Raw genomic sequence first — 19,329 nt, 5'->3', positions numbered from 1 at the left:
AAAGACTGTGCCGTCAATAAAGAAAATTAATAAAATAGCTCATGCACTTCCGGGGTAGAAATTGATACAACTTTTTTGGAGGCTACATAGCAATATTATCAAAAGTCTTAAATCTTTTTCAGTATCTTTGACTCAGTCCATTAGTTGTCTATTTGCTGCTGTAACAAATGATCACAAACGTCGTGTTTATAACAGTACAAAGGCATTATCTTACCTTTGCGGAGAACAGAAGTCCTGGGCTAAAATCAAGATTCTGCAGGGCTGCATTTCTTTCTGGAGGCTCTAGGGAAGAATCTGTTTTCTTGCCTTTTCCAACGTCTAGAGGCTACACACATTCCTTAGTTCATGGCTGCTTTCCTCCACTTTCAAAGACAGCACTGCCCAGTCAAGTCTCTTATATTGCATTATTCCAGCACTGACTTTCCCATCTCTCTTCCAATTTGAAGAACCCTTGTGATTACATTGGGTCACTCAGATAATCTAAAATGTTCTCCCTGGGACTTCCCTGGTGGTCCAGTGGTAAAGAATCTGCCTCCCAATGCAGGGGACTCAGGTTGGATCTCTGGTCGGGGAACTAAGATCCCACATGCCGTGGGGCAACTAAGCCCATGCGCCACAACTACTGAGCTCACGCGCCTAAACCAGAGAGCCCTAGCGCTGCAAACTACAGAGCCCACACGCTCCGGAACCCTTGCGCCACAACTGGAGAAGAGAAAACCCGCACGCCACAACTAGAGAGAAGCCCATGGGCAGCAACGAAGTCCCGACGGAGCCAAAACTGGTAAATAAAATAAATATCTAAAAAAGTGTTCTCCCTATTTTAAGGTCACCTGATAGGTAACCTTAATTCCATCTGCTACCTTAATTCCACTTTGCCACATCCACAAGTTCCAGGGATTATAATATGAACATCTTTGGGAGGTTATCTGCCTACCACATCCAGATATCCTATTTCTAGGTATTTATTATCAAGAAAATAACTATGGGGAATTCCCTGGCAGGCCAGTGGTTAGGACTTGGTGCTTTCACTGCCGGTGCCCGGGTTCGATCCCCGGTTGGGGAACTAAGATCCCACAAGCTGTGTGGCATGGCTGAAAAAAAAAAAAAAAAAGAAAGAAAGAAAAGAAAATGACTATGGATATATATTAATAGGGAATAATGTATCACTAGGCTTTCATTAAAAATAGTGGTGGACAAGGCTAATGACACAGTGTGCAAGTTATTAAAAAGTTAGTACAACATAGTTTGACTTTTATAACATATATAACTATCTCTCTCTATCTAGAATATAGATAAAAGCTAGAGAGATATACTCTAAATTTTTTTTAGCTCACTCTTTTTTCTTGTCTTATTGCTTCTTCTAGGTCTTCAATTCAATATTGAATAAATAGGATTATCATCAATCTCTTTCATTAAACCAACATATATGTATATACTACCTACTGTGTCTCAGAAATCTCTGGGAGTGGGATATATGTGTTTTTATTTTATTAATTTTATTTATGTTTCCTAAAATCTCCTAAGTATATTACTTCTGTAATACGGGAAGTTAACTTTTTTTTTTTCTTTTAAGCATGCAAGTTTTTGAGACTGGGGCAAATGTGCAGTTGTACTCGTGGTCAGGCCCAGGATCCAACCTCCAACAGAGGCACCAATTAAGGATCAGCTACTTCCTCATGGACTCCTCTTTGGAGAGCAGGGGCCCTCTCGGTTCCCTTCCCCTCCTCCCCAGCCCCACTGCCTAGAGCAGGGCCCGGCTCCATAACCACGCGTTGAACAGAGAAGTTCCGAGGGATCCTATGCTCCCTTCATTCCTTGCTCTGGGCTAGCGTCGTAGGATTTATCTAAATCACCATGGAAGTTATTTATCGTTTAGCTGTATCCCTTTCAAGTAATGAGTTCCATCCTTCCCAGGTTAACTGGAGTTTCCTTGGGTGCGTTTCCAGGCTGCGTCAGTCCTGGAGCCCTTGCCCAAGGGCTGAGCTTTGGAACAGCCGTCTACGCCTCTTGCCCCACTCTGCCATCCCCGTACCACCCCGGCCACCAGCCCCAGGACTGGCAAGGGTAGTAACAACCTGACAACAACAGCATTGATAATGCCAAGTTCACAAGGATCCTTTTGAATTGGCCCTTTTATTATACAGATGATGGATCAGACTCAGAGAGGACCAGCACGTGACCTCCTCAGGGCCACACAGCTAGCAAATGGCAGTGAACAGATTCAAATTCATGTGTCCCCCGCCCACTCCCCCCAGCTCTAGAGTCTGAGTTTGCCATCACTGCCCTCCACTGCTTCTTGGAATAAATGTTTTAAAAATGGTAACTGTGAACACCAATTGAGTGCTCGCCAGGTATCAGGTGCCCCCCATATATCAACCTACGCAATCCTCCTTAGAGCCCATTTTACAGTTGAGGCAACTGAGAGGCAAGTGGATTGCTAAGGTCCACAGCTGGGAAGTGCAGGGTCTGCATCTGAACCCAGATGATGTCCAGGCCCTTCCCAGCTCTGCAAGCTGATGCTAACAGTGTTCTGTGTTCTAGGCCACAGGCCCAGGATTTCACCTGTGATGGAATCCCCACAGTGCCCAGGCGGTAGGTACTTCATTAGACCCCTTCTACAAGGAAGGAGCTGGGGCTCAGAAAGGGACGGTGACAGGTTTGAGGTCACACAGCAGTGTATGGCAGACTGGACCTGGCACGTGGTCCTTGACACCAATGCTGTTCTGAACGCTGGGCTGTGTTTTTCCTGGGATAAGTACCCCCACCCTTGGCTGGCTGGGTGCTCCAGCAGGGGGGAGGCCCTTCTAGACAGTTCCTAGAGCCCAGTCACTGCCCCACCCTGCTCAGTCCCTTAGAAAGTCATTCAGCCACTTATATTGTGGGCAGTGCTGCCCATCTTTCTCACTGGACACTCGTTGGGGCAACATTCCAAAGAAGAAGGATCTCATCATCTTATCACCTCCAAATCCTCAACCTACCACGCATGTGCCTCTCTGGCTAATGCCACCTTGGGGGACACTCAGCCTCATCTTGGGGGTGATTCCTTTCTGGGAAGAACTCTCACTCATGCAGAACCTGGGCTGCTGGTCTGCAAGTTTTCAGGGGGTGCATGCAGGGTGGGTTTGCTGTGCGTGAGTGGGGAACGGAGATTCTGAAGGCCTTCTCCCTGTGGGCTTATCTTTGTTGCTATAACATTACGGCTCTACAATGGTGGCAGGGACTTCAGAGGGCCAGGCCTCCAAGCAGCCTTCCTGGGGAAAGAACTGTAGCATCTGGAGGGCTTACAGTCTCAGCTTCACCACCGGGGGCATCTTTTCTGTGCTTTCCTTGCAAAACAAAAACAAGAGCAGAGACTCAGGCTGTCCTCTCTCTTTCCCTGTCACCCATCTGTCAGTCTGGCTGTCAGTCTGGCTGTCTATCTACCCTCTGGGTGTAAACTAGGAATTCTGGGGGGAAACTCTTTCCTCCCGGTTTGGTTTTCCTTGGGGAGGGCCTGGGGCATTCTGGAGCCGGGCTCCGAGGTGTATGTGTTGGTGGGGGGAATGCATACACCCCAGAAGCTTGAGGATGTGCTGCTATCTGGGGGAGAGCACCTGGGGCCAGGCGGAGCGAACAAGGCGGACCCAGGACTCTCCTCCGTTAAATCAGGGACGGCGTTGGGGTGCATGGGGGGTGAGAATGGAGTCGGGAGTTCCAGACCTTCGCTGGCAACTGTCTCAGAGTCGCTCCCCCCTCCTCTGCGGAGGAATTTGTAAATGGAAGCGGGGCTGCTAATCCCTCCGCTATCACCTCCCCAGACACTTGTTGGGGGATTAAAAAAAAAAAAAAAAAGACACACACACCCAAACACTGAACTTTCCCATTCCTCAAAATGTGGGTGGGGAGGGTGAAAGGAGGACACCCCTTGTTCTCCCCCTCCCCGCCGCCAGCCTCCAGCCTGGCTCAGGCGGGACCCCCTCCCTCCCCGCAGCCGGAGCGATGGGGGCGGGCGAGGCGAGGAGGAGGGAGGCAGGGGGCGAGGTCTGCTTCAAGAGGGGGCGTGTGGCCGGAGGAGCTCCCGTTTGAGCAACTTGGGAGCGAGCGAGGCGGCAGAGAAGGGGAGGGAAGAAAGTTGGTTTCCCCCGACGTCAGCGCCGGGCGGGCCGCGGCGGCCGCGGAGCCAGGAGGCGGCCGGGAGCGGGGCCGAGCGCGGGGCGGCCGGGGCGCGCTCGCTCCGACCCGCGCCTGCCACCCCCGCCTCGGACCCGCGCCCGCCACCGCCGCCGGCGACCCCGGGGCGGCCCGCGGGCATGGACAGCGCGGCCGGCGCCGCCTTCGCCCCGGACAAGCCGGCGCTGGGCCCGGGGCCGCCGCCGCCGCCGCCGCCGCCGCCGGCGCTGGGGCCCGGCGACTGCGCCCAGGCGCGCAAGAACTTCACCGTCAGCCACCTCCTGGACCTGGAGGAGGTGGCGGCGGCCGGGCGGCTAGCGCCGCGCCCCGCGGCCAGGGCAGAGGCGCGGGAGGGCGCGGCGCGCGAGCCGTCCGGGGGCAGCAGCGGCAGCGAAGCGGCGCCGCAGGACGGTGAGTGCGCGGGGCCGGGCCGGGGCTTCGGGCGGGGCTGCCGAGGGCCGTGGGAACTGAAATACGGGGGTGCGGGGGCTGGAGGGGTGCGAGGCCAGAGGTTCGTGGGTCCAAAGGGATGAGCACGGGACAGGCGACGGATGCGGGGCGCTGGCTCAGCCGCACCCCAGCCTGGGAAGGAGGCGCCGCGGCAGGACCTCCGGGGGTGCGGGCGCCGGGCACTGCAGCCCGAGTGATGGGTTGGCCCGCCGCCGCCGCCGCAGCCCTCGTTGAGGCTGTATGTCGCGATGGGGCGGGCTGCGGGACGGGAGCTCTCGACTGGCGGAGGGCACTGCCTTTTGGCCAGAGCCACCTCCAGTCGTTGGAAGCACGGGGAGCTGTGTGCCGTGTGTCCTACCCCGGAGGCAGCCCTGGAGGCCCCACTCCCAAAGAGCCTGAGACGCGGGTGCGATTACTGCTGGGGAAACCGAGGCTCCCGAGGGGCAAAGTGACCTGCTCGCACAGCTGAGTTTCAAGCTCTGTCCCCTTCTCTAGCTCCAGCATACCAATCCAGCGACTACTAGGCTTTTGTAAGATGGACTTCCTGGCTGGGGTACCGATGCCTGCCCCCCCTCTACCTCCAGTTTGCCCCACTAGCAGCTCCCTAGGGGGAATGGCCCAGCCCTGAAGAGCTAGCTAGGCCTCTCTTCCCCTGCCGAGGTTAAAGGTCATCAGGAAAGGGCTTTAAAAACAAACAACCCACCCAAGTGGCTTTTTTCAAAAAGTCACAGAGGATTGCTGGGCCCCGAGCCCTTGGTAGGAAGGGGGGTGTGGCTAGGGCAGGAGAAGATGGAGAGTTTCCTGGAGGGAGGGGAGGACGGGAGTCCCCATAGCTCACCCAAGCCCTGAAAAGGAGGTGGGGTCGTCGGAGACCACTGCCGGCTTGCTCCCCTAGCTCTGGGGAGCAGGCTGCCCTGCTGGAGGCTCTGGGCCCCTAAGAGTCACCCACCTGATTCCAGCAGCCTTCCCACCTGTCCCCAGGGGCCCCGCCCCCCACTGCCCGCACCAGCCCCTGGGTCTCAGGGGAGCTCTGGATGGCTGCGTGCCCCGCTTTTCAGATGAGAGGAGGTGCAGGGAAAACGGAGGTGACGGCATCCTCATCGGAAACCTTGTCCGGGAGCCTGTGCGGTCGTGAGGGACACCTGACACACACCTGCCTTTCATAGTGCACCTCAGAGAGCGCCCCGCTGGTGCCGTGTTTCCCAGTGGCATCCACCTCCCACCAGCCACAGGCTGGCATCTGTTCACCCGCCCAGGTGATCAGGAAGTGGGTAGACCCACTCCTGGGAGCTGGGGTTTCCCTAGTGGAAAAGTGGAAGGAAGGTGTCTGGTTTGGGCCAAGGGTAAAGTGGGGTGCCCTCTGGTGAGGGGGCGGGGCCGGCCAGCCTGGGTCGTGTGAGCACCTCGGGTCTCTGCTGGCTCTGAGCTGGCCTCCCCACAGGGCAGAGGAGAGGTCTTTGGTTTTGCCCTGATGAATGGGGGGCCCTGAGGGTTGGGGAGAGAAGGAAGGAGGCAGGGCGTTTTGTACTCAAGTGCCGGCTGGGGTGGGTGCCCGCTCCGGTCCTAGCGCCTGGCTGTGGGGACGGACGGGGGGGGGGAGGTCTTGCTTCTCCTGGACACAGCATAAAAGGGGTCTGAATGGCGGGTTCTCCTGGGGAGCCCCAGAACAGCTGGGGTCACAAGTACCTGGACAGGGCCACTGGCAGCCCCCAGACAGCTGGGTGGGCAGCAGGCCTCTGCAGCAGCCCCCTGGGGTCAGGCCACCCTCACTGAGAGCCCAGGAGCCCTTTCTCTGAGGAGGGGCTTCTGCACACAGGGAATTCCCAGGTACCGGGGACAGAGGACACCCTGGGTGTGGCATCAGGTGGGATGGGGTTGGGGGCCGCTGATGCCCTCAGTTGGTCTGCTTCCAGAGGTGGGGAATCGCCTTTCTCATCTGTGAGGGGCAAGGGGCCGCAGGCAGAGTTGGGGCCGGGCTCAAGGGACGCCCCCACCCCCAAGCTTCTGGCCCTGAGCCCTTTGGGCGATTTGCTCCAGGCCTCTGCAAATGGAAAGCAACGTGGACAACATGGAGAGTTCCTGAAGCTCTAATATCCAGCTTAAAGGAGTCTCTTGTTTGGGATTATATCTTTCCTACTCATTTTTGGTGTTAAAACACCCTTTCTTTTATGAAATAGGGATAATAACTAGAGATTGTTTTATTTTAATGTCCTTACTTGGCAAAATTAAAAGGAGGTAACCCTATACTCATTCCTCAGACTGAAAACAAATCACTAGGCCATGAAATCCAAATGTTTTATGTCGAGTCAAGCAGCTCCCCAAGGCCAACTGGGCTCATTCCAGGGGTGCCCGCTGCCAGGCGGTGGGGGGCAGGGGTGGGGGCACTCTGAGGCAGCCCCCATGCCTGGGAGAATCCCTTGGCTTGCTCGCTGGGTCTCGGACTCTTCTTCCTTCCTTCCTTCCTTCCTCCCTCAAGCAGGTCCCCCCACCACTGCCGCTGGACTCCCAAGTCCTGAAGTCTCCAAAGCTGGGGGAGAGGGGACCTTTCATCCCCGCATCCTGGTGAGCCCAGCCTGCATCACTGGACCCCTTTACAAAGCAGGCAACCAAACCTCGGGATGCTAGGACTCTGGACCCCAGGCTGGCAGACTTGGGTCCTGGGCTGTGGCTTCGTCCTCCAGTCCTGGACCCACAGGGAACCCTGGCCCCTCAGTGAAGATTTGGACATACTCAGAAGTGGCTTTTCCTGTGGCTTCTGGAGCTGCTTCCAGGTCCAAAGAAAGCAACTGACACCAAACAGAGATGGGGTGCGCCTTATTAGAAAAATGAAGGTTAATGGGGAAACTGATGAGTTGGAAAATTGATATATTTTCAACGTGCCAGGTTAGCAGTCTCAAAGTTTTTTGAATATATTTTTCCATCTTTTGTTTTCACCAAGTCATCAGGAGATGTAGCCTATTTTTGCCAATGATTCCCCGGGACCAGGCTCCCCCTGGAACTGACCGGGAAGGCTGTGGCTTCGCCGGTGACTCAGAGCAAATCGGGGTCTCGGGTTCCTCCCAAATCAAACGCTGAGGTCTGGGCCGGGGCACTGAGCTATGCCAAGCACGTTAGGAAAATAAACTCTCATTTGCTGCCTCTGCACTGACTTACAACAAAAGAAACCGCATTAATAACTGAGATTTTCTTTAAAGCATTCCCTCCTGTGGGCAGGGCCGAAACAGGGATGTGGACACACTGAAAATAAACGAAACCCCTGGAGCCAGGCAGGGGTGAGGCCCCCAGCCTGGGGAGGCTGCCTGGCCTGGGTGGGGCTGGGACGTGTTACAGAAAATGCCAGGACCAAGTGGGTCCACTTCCCGGAGATTCAGGACAGTGGGGCGCCTGGAGCCTGAGGGCACAGGCTGAGCCGGGGTGGGCTGGGACCCCGGCCAGGGGGTTTGCGCTCCCCTCGCGGAGCTGGTCCCTGAGCCACACCTGTTGATGGGTGACAGAAGGCCAAGGATGAGCCTGGTTTGGGTGGGGACCTCTACCTCCCCCTTGCCAGTGGTGGAAGGCAGGACTGAGTGTCTGAGTGGGGGGCCTGAAGGGACCACTGAGTTTGAGAGACGGGCCGAACGGCCTTCAATTTTTGGATTTTTCTTGTGGTCAAATACCCCTAACATATGATTTACCATTTTAACCATTTTGTAAGTGTACAGTTCAGTGGTGTTAAGTACATTCACATCATTATATGACCGTCCCCGCCATCTATCTCCAAAATTTTTTCATCTTCCCCAACTGAAACTTTGCCCCCATTAAACCCTAACTCCCTGTTTTCCCTCCCCCAGCCCTTGGCAATCACCATTCTATTGTCTGTCTCTATGAATTTGACTCCTCTAGGGACCTCATATATGTGGAATCACACAGTACTTATCCTTCTGTGTCTGGCTTACTTCACGTAGCATAATGTTCTCAAGATTCGTCCATGTCATAGAAGGTGTTAGAATTTCCTTCCTTTTTAAGGTTGAGTAATATTCTACTGTGTTGAGTCTATCCCACATTTTGTTTACCCGTTCATCTGTCGGTGGACCCTTGGGTTGCTTCTGCCATTTGGTGGTTGTGGGTAATACTGCTAGGGGCATGGGTGTGCAATATCTCTTCAAGTCCCTGCTTTCAGTTCTTTGGGGCATATACACAGGAGTGGAATTGCTGGATCGCGTGGTAATTCTACGTTGAATTTTTTGAGAACTGCCATACTGTTTTCCGTATCTGACTTTAAAAAAAATATATATATATATTATTTATTTATTTGGCTGTGTCAGGTCTTACCTGCTGCACACGAGATCTTTGTTGCAGCACGCGGGGTCTTTCGTTGCAGCGTGCAGGCTTCTCTCTAGTTGTGGTACGCGGGCTCCAGAGCGCGCGGCTCGGTAGTTGCGGTGCACGGGCTTAGTTGCCCCGTGTCATGTAGGATCTTAGGCCCCCGACCAGGGATTGAACCTGTATCCCCTGCATTGGAAGGCAGCATCTCAAACACTGGACCACCAGGGAAGTCCCCCATATCTGACTTTTTAACTGGCCTCCTTCTAACTGGCTCTGAAAGGTGGCAGCCGCAGCCTCTGGGGCCTTGGAGGAAGGAGACGGAGGGGGCCAGCCTGTGAAACAGGAGCAGGGCTGGTGAGGGATGAAGACAAAAGGGTTTCTTCAGAACCAGGCCTTTTAAAGATAAGCCTGCTTTCCTTCCCTCCTCCCTTCTCCCCTCCCCTCCTTTCCCTACATCCATTTCCTTGGGGGAGGGGTGGCGAGGGGGGACAGAGCCATCTGCTGAGAATGAGCCTTGGATGGGGGGGTCAGGACACCCAGCATCGGGTCCTGGCTTTTGCTGCCATCTCCGTGTGTGACCTCGGGCCTGTCACATCCCTTCTCCGGGCCTCAGTTCCCCACCTGAACAATGGGAGGTGGCACACAGATGTCTGTGGGGCTGCTCCTGTCTCTCATCATGATGTCATTCGGGCTGAGAAATTGCCCCGTGATGGGCCCGTCTCCCCAGGAAGGTGGAGTCTCTGAGGACTGGGTCCTGGCTGGGCCTGGATCCCCAGACAGGTGAGGGCATCCCACAGCACATGCCCAGGAGCAGGGAGACAGGAGTGGTGAGAGCTGAGGAACCAGGCCTAGAAGCTGAGAGCCCAGGGGGTTCAGTCTGAGCATGGCTGGGTTTCCCAGGGTAGCTGGTGGGAGTGGGGGCAACGGTCTACATCTCTGGCTTTTTGTCTGAGGGAGCGCTCTTGCTATTTCGTTCATTGTCTGTGGTTGCAGGGTGGCCTTGCTCCTCTATAGATCATCTAGGTGGCGCTTGGGGGCCTGGCACAGGGGCCTCAGACCAGCTGGCGCCCCCATGAGGGCCCTTCCCTGTGAGCAGGAGCTCAGCAGGGCAGGAGCTGTCACTGTTCCCTTCCAGAAGACTCCAGAAAAGTGACTTTGGAGCAGAAGTGATAATGCCTGCTGGCACGCCACCCTTGAGGCCTAGAAAGTACCCTGAGACTCAGTGTTGCCATCTGTGAAATGGGAATGCTGGACAGCAATGTCCCTTACAGAGTGGACCCTCAGTGGCTGTGGGAGACCATGCCTGGCACATAGTAGGCGCTAAATAAAGGGCCTCCATTACAGCTCATGGAGATGCTCACAGCAGCCCTGCGAGCCAGGTAGGGCTAGCGATTGCCTTTCCTATTTGGGGGAGGCCCAGAGAGGCAAATCAACCTGCCTAAGGTCTCCCACCTGGGACCGGAGAGGTGGGATTTGTTTTTGGATTGCAAGTCCAAACTTCTGTCTCCTGCAGAGCTCAGCATCTGGGCTGGAGAAATGGGAGAGGGGCAGCCCCATCTAGTTGCTGGGGAGACGCAAGCTAAGGTTTGTTTGGGGATCTAACGGGGGCAGGGAGGCCTTGAGGGCTGGCACAGGGTGGAGCTATTGGGATGGACTCAGTGCTGTGTTAGGTTTCTAAGTGGATAGAGACAGGAAGGAAGGGTTTTCAGTGGCTTGTCCTGGGCAGGGATGCGAGGTCAACCTGGACAAGGCAAGGCTTGGGAGGCCTTCCTGGTTTGCCAGACCCAAAGGGCAGTGGCTAACCCCAAGCGGAAGAGAACCTTGGGAGTGATTTAAGGGGGAGCCAGTGCGCCCCTGAACACAGCCTCCAAATGGGGCATCAGTGTTGGAACCCGACCAGGGTACTGCCCTGGGGTTAGAGGCCACGGGAGTGGAGTTGAAGGGATGAGCCCTTGATGGGACGTGGTGAGAGTGACCAGTTGCTTCCTCTTTGCTGGTCGGGGCCCCATACCCCTTACACCACATTGTCTTCACACCAAACGTGGAAGTGGGTCCTTTTATTATCCCCATCTTTTTTTTTTTCTTTTGCGGTACGCGGGCCTCTCACTGTTGTGGCCTCTCCGTTGTGGAGCACAGGCTCCGGACGCGCAGGCTCAGCGGCCATGGCTCACGGGCCCAGCCGCTCCGAGGCATGTGGGATCCTCCCGGACCGGGGCACGAACCCGCGTCCCCTGCATCGGCAGGCGGACTCTCAACTACTGCGCCACCAGGGAAGCCCTATTATCCCCATCCTATGGAGAGGGAAGGTGAGGCTCAGAGAAGCTGAGCAGTTGCTAAGTTCACACGAATGAATACGGGCTTCCAGCCCAGGCCTGTCCCGAAGCCCCCGCTCTCTACCGCTGGCTGAAGCCATCCCCGGAGCCCCCAGAGTGCTGGGTGGTCTGGCCAGGGATGCCCACTCCCAGGCTGGTGTGGGCTGCATTCAGGGGGCCGTGAGGCAGCCAAGGCAGCCACGTCCTCAGCAGCCTGGCCTGGGTCACAGGTGTATGGGAGACGGGTCAGGCCTGGCAGCGTGGGGACTGTCTGGCTTGGGAGGTTTGGGAAGGAGTGAGAACAAGTGGAGGTCTTCTACCCGCTCCTGCCTAGAAACGTCCAGAATGGCCTCCTGGACACGGGAGAGCTGCGGAGGGTCCCTGACTCTGAGGAACAGCCACAGGACAGGCCCCCTTTCCCAGTCCACCCCTAGCTTCCATATTCATTCATTTATTCACTCATTCATTCAGCAGTCATTTTCTGAGCACCAACTATGTGTCAGGACTTGACCTGCAACCACCTGCCCAGACTTTCAGATTTCAAGCCCCAGTGAAAATTTCCAGGCACTTCGAAGAACTGGCCTAGAGTGGGCAGTTTTAAAAGGTGCCAAGAAAAGCCATTTACTCACGACAACTACCATCTTGTTGCCCCTATCCGTTTATCCAAGAAAGAACCTTTCAGCCTCTTTTTTTTCCTTTCATCTTTTTTTAACAATACATTTGTTTATTTAATTTAGGTATTATTTTTGGCTGCGTTGGATCTTCGTTGCTGTGCGCGGGCTTTCTCTAGTTGCAGCAAGCGGGGCTTCTCTAGTTGTGGAGCACGGGGTCTAGGCATGCAGGCTTCAGTAGTTGTGGCACGCGTGCTCAGTAGTTGTGGTACACGGGCTTACTTGCTGCAAGGCATGTGGGATCTTCCCGGACCAGGGCTCGAACCCGTGTCCCCTGCATTGGCATGCGGATTCTTAACCACTATGCCACCAGGGAAGCCCAAAAGAACCTTTCAGCATCTTCATCTCGGAGTAAAGAATGTTCCTCCAAACGGACTTAACTTAGCTTAACAAAAAAACTTGCGAATCACCCCTGTTTTTCTCATTTTGCGGTAGGTCGGTGAAAACGCTGTCATGGGCTGGCATTTGGGAACCACATGGTGGACTGGCTTTCCCAGGCTCACAGACACGGAGACATGCACAGCCCACCCCATCCCCCCATCCCCCCATCCTCCCCCCCCCCACCAATACACACGATCCTGCGCTGCTCACTCACACACACACCTACCCTCACACCCCGGCCTGAGGGCTCCAGCCTGGCCCAGATGATCAGGTCCAGGCTGTTAATGGCCTCAGGTCGCTGGTGGATAGATGAGCAGCAGCCTGACCGCGCCGGGATGGGCCAAGGGTTAAGTGCCTTTTGCGAGGTGGTGAGTAGGAAAGCGCCGTGGGAGCTTCCTGTTTAGACAGAGTTGGGGAAAGTTATCTCGGCAAACGCCCATGCTGAGCCGACACAGGGAGACAGGGTGCTGGGCAGCCCCCAGGGGCCGGAGGCATGTGGCAGGGCACTCCCCGCCCTCCCCGCCCGGAGGGAGCAGAGCGGCTGCCAGAAAGAGGCCGTGCCTCCCTGGGATTCGGGGCGTCTCCAGATGTCCTGGGAATGAAGGTCGCTACCTCACTGACCCTGATGCTCGCGCTGCCCCCCAGTCAGGCCCCCTCGCCCTGTGTCCCTGCCACATCTGGGAAGCTGCTTGCTCCCAGCCCGGCTCCAAGGGGCCACCGTGATGACAGGATGCTGTCCACATGGGGCCCTTTACGGCTAATGATATCTTTTATTGCGTCCTAAAAATGAAGCAGGCTCTGGAAGACATTACTTTCGGTCGTTCTTTGTGATCCCTTCTGCTTTCCTGTGTGTGGGAGGGGCAGCCGGGACCTTCTGGTTTGGGGGGCAGTGGAGACCTTAGAAGGACGCTGGGGTGACGAGTTATAGAGAAGCCGAAGCTGGGACCTGGTGGCCCGAGAGGTGGACGGGGGCTGCTGGGGGGAGTGTGGTCTTTGGAGAAGGTCCTGGGGTGGGGGGCGGTGCGATCAGGAGGCCCAGGGACTGCAAGACCTGGAAGCTTCTATAGAGGCTTTTCCTCCCAGAGCTGAGCAAACGCCTCTGTGCTTAAGAGCTGACAAGGGAAGATGTGTCACCTCCTGTGACGCCGCTGCCCAGGAGGCACTAGGGCCCTGGACAAGGAGTTAGGACACTGGGGCTTGCCCAGCCCTACAGCTCGGGACATGCCCTGACCCTGGGCTGTGCCTTAGCGTCCCCATCTGAGGGGGTCGGACCATCTGTTTGTCAACAAACAGTGGTCCCAGGAATCACTGCATTCGAATCACCCTGGGAGCTGGTTAAATGCATGTTCCCGGGACCCAGCCCATGGAATGACACCCTCTGGAGCCTGGGCCTGGACCTCTGCATTTAGCAGGGCCCCAAGCGATTTTTATGTGCATTAAAAGGTGAGCACTGCCGTGCTCTCAGAGGCTCCTTCCAGGGCTAACGCTGCCCCTCTGTCGTCTTCCTCAGTTTGCCTGAGTGGAAAATGGTCCTCTTCTGGGAGGATGGAGAGGCCAGGTGGAGCTGCCAGGGAAGCCGGGCATCATTTGGAAGCACCTGGAAGGGTCCAGTATGTGGGGGGAGGGTGCTGTTCCCCAGAGCAGCGTCCCCAGAGACCTGACTACGCTGGAAGCCGCGCTGCTAGGTCTAGGAGAGCACAGTCACTGTTGACGGTCTGCCAGCACTCATGGGCACCTACTGGGTACCAGCCCAAGGCCACCCAAAGAGCTGGCATTGCCCCGGGGGAAGATCTGTCTCTCTCTCTCAAGCATCCTGACTCCTCTAGCTGCCAGGGTGACAGGGTGAGGTGGGGTGGTCGGAAGCCTTCCTGCTGAGCTGGGGGTCTCTGTCACTCATCACTGGAAAAGCCCCCTCCCATTGTCCTGCCCGCCTCCTACTCTTTCCTCCTGTCCGATCACCCTGCCTCTCACAACCCTGAAGGCTCCCCTAGCAGTGGTCCCCTGGGGTAGGACATCCACAGCCCCAGGAGGGCGGCCACCTTGCCCCAGGTTTTGTCCACAGTCCCCGATCCCGCCTCCCTGCCTGTCCTCCCCGACCAGTGGCCTCCCGCTCCTGGCTGCCCCCGTTGCCCCGGGCGCAGCCGTTTACACACCAGAGATGGCGTTATTAAAAATGACATTTAACCAGAGCTGGAATTACCACGGGATGGCTGCAAACCTCGGAATCAAAGCCGGAGCCGCCAGGCGCGCCTGGCAGGGGCCTCGCGGCCTCCTTTCGCCGCCAGAGCTCTGCGCCGGCCTCCCATATAAAGCCCCTGCAGAATGCCGAGGTCTTGAAAGCCGTGCACCTCCTTTCATTAGACTAACAAATAACACGTAACAGAAAACATCTGTGAACAGCAGCCCCTAATGCTCTCAAGATGGTGCCGCGGGCAGCTGGTCCAGCCAGTGGGCAGCCGGGCCGCCCGGGGTTCAGGTTCTGGCTGTCCCCACCCGAGACGGTGAGGACCCTCGGGAGAGCCTGGCACCCCTCCCCTTCTCTCCCGCACCTCCCCCTGGCACCCTGTGGACCTGGGGGCCTCCTTCTCCACCTCTCCATCTTCCTCCAGCTCAGTCTTCAGCCCTCTCTTCTTGCGGATGAGAACCAGTAATTCGAGGGTCTGTTTGCATGGAGACAGTGCCCTGGACAGGGCATCACAGCCGTCCACTCGACGGGGGGGGCCTTGACCAGTCGTGTGACCTTGGCAAATGTCTTCTTTTTTCTGAGCACCTCGTTTGTCATATGAGGAGAAGAATCGTGCCTCCTTGCAGGGTGGTTTTAAGAATTTAGGGGAGGGACTTCCCTGGTGGCGCAGTGGTTAGGAGTCCCCCTGCCAATGCAGGGGACACGGGTTTGATCCGTGGTCCGGGAGGATCCCACATGCCGTGGAGCAACTAGGCCCGTGCGCCACAACTACTGAGCCTGTGCTCTAGAGCCCACAAGCCACAGCTACTGAGCCCGCGAGCCACAACTCCTGATCCCGCACACCTAGAGCCCGTGCTCCGCAACAAGAGAAGCCGCCGCAATGAGAAGCCCGCGCACCAGCAACGTAGAGTAGCCCTGGCTTGCCGCAACTAGAGAAAGCCAGCGCGCAGCAACGAAGACCCGATGCAGCCAAAAAACACTGAGGCCAGGCGCCCCCGCCCCAGCACTCCCGCCACGAACCCCGTGGGCTAGGAAGCCACAGGGGCCTCCAGATGTGACATCCTCCCTGTGTGGCAAGAGACTGGATGCCTCCCCAGGATCTAAAGCACCATCCCCACAGCTCAAACCGGGAGGAGGAAGGACTGCATCCCAGACTAGGGAGGAAAATCCAGGAAAACATCCCAGAAGTGGGAGAAAAGACAAATTGGCCCTTTGTTCCCTGTTTCCCTCATGAAGAAGCTAGAGAAAACAGGCCTTTCCCCCTTCCCCCAAGAGACTGTATGTGAAACACCATGCCTCCCTGTCCCCCTCCAAGAGATGCCTTGCTACTTGGTTCCATTCATTCATTCACCCGTTCACTCGTCCATTCATTCATTCACCCATTCATTCATTCATTCATTTGGTGCACATGCGTGCTGTTTGAGGCATCAGTGGACAGGCAAGACGTGGTCCCTAACCAGGGAGCAGAGCACGGAGGCAGCTCCCCGACGCCCAGCTCTTCACCTCTGTCTGGCCCCGAGCTCAGTGTTTCACAAGCAGCCTCACGCTGAGTCCTCTCAGCAGCCTTTTGAGGCAGGTGCAGTATTATCCCCATCTTCCGGATGAGGAAACTGAGGCTCAGAAAGGCAAAGTGACTTGCCCAAGGTCACCCAGGAAATACGCTATGATCCCCAGAGCCCAGGTACAGCGCTGGGCTGCCAGATGGCCAAGCAGCCGCAGTGTCCTCTTGCTGGAAGCATCCCAGGCCCTGCCAAGGAGGGACTGTGCCACCCGTCTCCTTGGTTCTCACCCCAAACCTCCACAGTGCCTGAGCAAGGTGCCACTTTTCCAGGGATACCACTGTGCAGAGCCTGACCCATAGCTGACCCAGGCGGGAGGGCTCTGAGCTGTGCTGTGACTGGGGGGCTGGGGCTGGGGAGGGACCCCAGCCTTTGGGAATCTCGTATTTCCGAGAGACATCATGTTCTTATTGGAAGGCCAGCCTCTCCTGCAGAGCTGGCTGCCCTGCCACCTCACCCTGAGGCGAGGAGAGTGTCAGGGCTCGAAGTGGGAAATTGCTGGAGACAAGAAGTAAAAACGAACTACTCTGGTTTCACTGGGAAGGAAAAAAGAAAAGGCAAAGATCTAAAGCGGCTGAAAGTGGGATCGTTATTTGAGGAAAATTATTGCTGTTGCAGCGGATTCAAGGTGGGGGCAGATCAGAGCTCCAAGGGGGGGAAATGGGGAAGGCTTCCCTCCATCCTTCTTTCCACAAATATTAGTTGAGCATCTACTCCGTACCAGACCGAGGGCTGGATCCTGGGGTCCCGTCAGGATATAAGGGGGTGTGGTCTCCCTACTATGAAGGAGGTAGGAACAGATAATGGGGCCCCCTACCTGGCCTGGAGGTTCAGGGGAGGCTTCCTGGAGGAAGTGGATTTTCAGAAGGGACCCAAAGGGATGAGTGAAGTTAGCCAGAAGAAGAGGTTGGGAAGGATGCTCCAGGTGGAGGGAACAGCAGATGCAGAGGTGAGGAGATTGGCTGTTCCAGGAGCAGAGGGGGTGGGAGGGAGTCCGGTGGAGAAGACCAACGAGCAAGGCCTACTTCAAGATTTGCAATTTTGGGGCTTCCCTGGTGGCGCAGTGGTTGAGAGTCCGCCTGCCGATGCAGGGGACACGGGTTCGTGCCCCGGTCCGGGAAGATCCCACATGCCGCGGAGCGGCTGGGCCCGTGAGCCATGGCTGCTGAGCCTGTGCGTCCGGAGCCTGTGCTCCGCAACGGGAGAGGCCACAACAGTGAGAGGCCCGTGTACTGCAAAAAAAAAAAAAAAAAAAGAAAGATTTGCAATTTTTGTGTTAGGCGGGGTGGGAATGCTTTCTGTGCGCCTGTGGGCGTTTGGAGTGTCCAGAGCACCCAGGCCCTCCCCGGTAGCGCTCTTGCTGAGTGGGTGTTCTGTGTCCCGTGGGAAGGGAATGGCTGACTTGGGAACAGCTCTTGTGTCCTGGCTGCTCAGAGCCTCCTGGGTGCCCCAACTCCAAAGGAGCAGATCAAAAGCCCGAACTGTCTGCTCCGGCCCAGCTGCTGTGAGATCTGACATCCCAAGTCAGAGAGGGGTGGGTCCAGGAGCCGTGCAGAGCCCGACGCAGGGCGGGTCCCCATGCCCAACACGGGGCTCGCAGATCCGTCTGTGGGATGGCTCTACCCAAGACATGGACCCAACACTAGGGCTTTGCGCCGTAGGTGCACAAGGACTCTGACATGGCAGTTTCCTTAGCAGACCCATTAGCAAGATGAAGAAGGTCGCCCCGGCTGTCTGACGGCAAATCCTGCCTCCCAGGGGGAGTGGAGGGAGTTTGGGGTGCTTGTGGCTGAGTCGAGGGCTGGGTGACCGGGCTGTGCTGAGTGGCATCGGAGTGTGTTCATCTTCATCACTGTCACCATCCCCGAGATCCCAACAGTCAGGACCATTTATTGTGCACCTACTACGTGCTCAACCCTCTGTCTCATTAATTCTAATTAATCGTCTCATTAATTCCAGATACTCTAGGAGGTAGGCAGTCTTATGGCCCCATTTTCCAGATGAGGAAGCTGAGGCCCAGAAAAGTGGGCTATGTATGGAGGACACGGGGGCTCCAGGCCTTAGGCCCTTGTTTTTGGCATGTTCCCCACCCCTGCTGGCCCGGAGCCCCTGGCTGTGCTCACTCTGACCTCGCCCAGCCTCTCCGGATTTGTTTAGAAAGGGATGGGTGAGAGAGGTGATAACGCGGGGCACAGGGTTGCTGGACAGAAACCAGAGCTGCTCCTTGACCCAGGCAGGCAGGCCAGGACCCTGGGACAGGCACGGCCCCCATTTTTCCCATGCAGCTTGATGGTGACACAGGCATAGAAGTGGAGAGCTGGTTCCAGAGTCCCAGTGGGTCCCCCGCCTTCTCAGGGGCAGGAAGTGCTGCCGGTGGGGACCCAGCTTAGCTGTGAGATTCCAGCTCCATCCACACCCCCACTTCCTGGATGATCTTGAGAAAGTGTCTTGTTTCTCTGAGCCTCGAATTTCTCATCTGCAAAATGGGCACATCGCTAGTACCTGAGGCCTGGGTTGTTCAGAAGAGTTGATAAAGTCAAGCAGGTAGGGCTCAGCTCTAGGCCCACCTGGCCTCAGGTAGGTGCACAGTAAACACCAATCTGTTTTCTCTTTCACTCTCCCTGACACTTGGGAGGAGGAGGCAGATGCACAGTTTAGGACTGTCAAGCCCCTTTCACAGATGGAAAAACCGAGGAGGGAAAGGTTTCCCATGGTCCCACAGGAAGAGGAGCTGAGATTAGGAACAGAGTTCTTGGCCCCAGAAGCTGACCCCAGTGGCCTTTGCTGGTTCCTAACTATGCTTTCCAGAAAGGAGACAAGTTATTCAACACACACACAGGACCAAGACCCCTCTGCCCCTGCCCAGCCCTGCCTGGTGACCGAGGGTGCCCTCTGTGGAAGGACGGTGAGTTTGCTGCAGCCCCAGCCTGGCTGGAACTGACCCCTGCTCCCGTGTGGCATGAGCATCTTGCTTTATTTTCCACGGCATAAATTATAACCATGTATAATTTCATGACAAATACCGTCTATAAAACACAACACAACTATTTTTATAATGTGGCGTTTGAGGTTAAAAATTCAAATTAGAGATTAATTGCAACTTCTAGAAGGTCTGTGGATAAGATGGCTTGGGGAAGAAGGCTGAGATATTCAGATACGCTCCCTCAGGCAGATGGGTTCTCATCACATGTCTAGAACATGCACACACACACACACACACACACACGCACGCACGCACACACGCTTGCACTCAACTGATCTCTGGCTTGAGCAAAGCTGGTTTAGACACGGTGTTTGCACTCGTAGGAAAGCTGGTC

The 19,329-nt window shown here is 56.2% G+C and overlaps 1 protein-coding gene across 1 annotated transcript in view; it reads left to right on the top strand.

Annotated features, from left to right (window-relative positions):
• Positions 1-4,100: 4,100 nt before the first annotated feature.
• The window catches only part of PRRX2 (paired related homeobox 2), a 46,984-nt gene continuing 31,755 nt past the window's right edge, over positions 4,101-19,329 (top strand). The window contains exon 1 of the mRNA XM_060013279.1: positions 4,101-4,560. Coding sequence (XP_059869262.1) covers positions 4,290-4,560 — 271 coding nt within the window. The 5' untranslated portion in view covers positions 4,101-4,289. The remainder of the gene's footprint in view (positions 4,561-19,329) is intronic.

The sequence above is a fragment of the Delphinus delphis genome, chromosome 6 (genome assembly GCF_949987515.2).
Source record: "Delphinus delphis chromosome 6, mDelDel1.2, whole genome shotgun sequence".
Lineage (NCBI taxonomy): Eukaryota > Metazoa > Chordata > Mammalia > Artiodactyla > Delphinidae > Delphinus > Delphinus delphis.
This window is presented reverse-complemented; position numbering and strand designations above follow the sequence as displayed.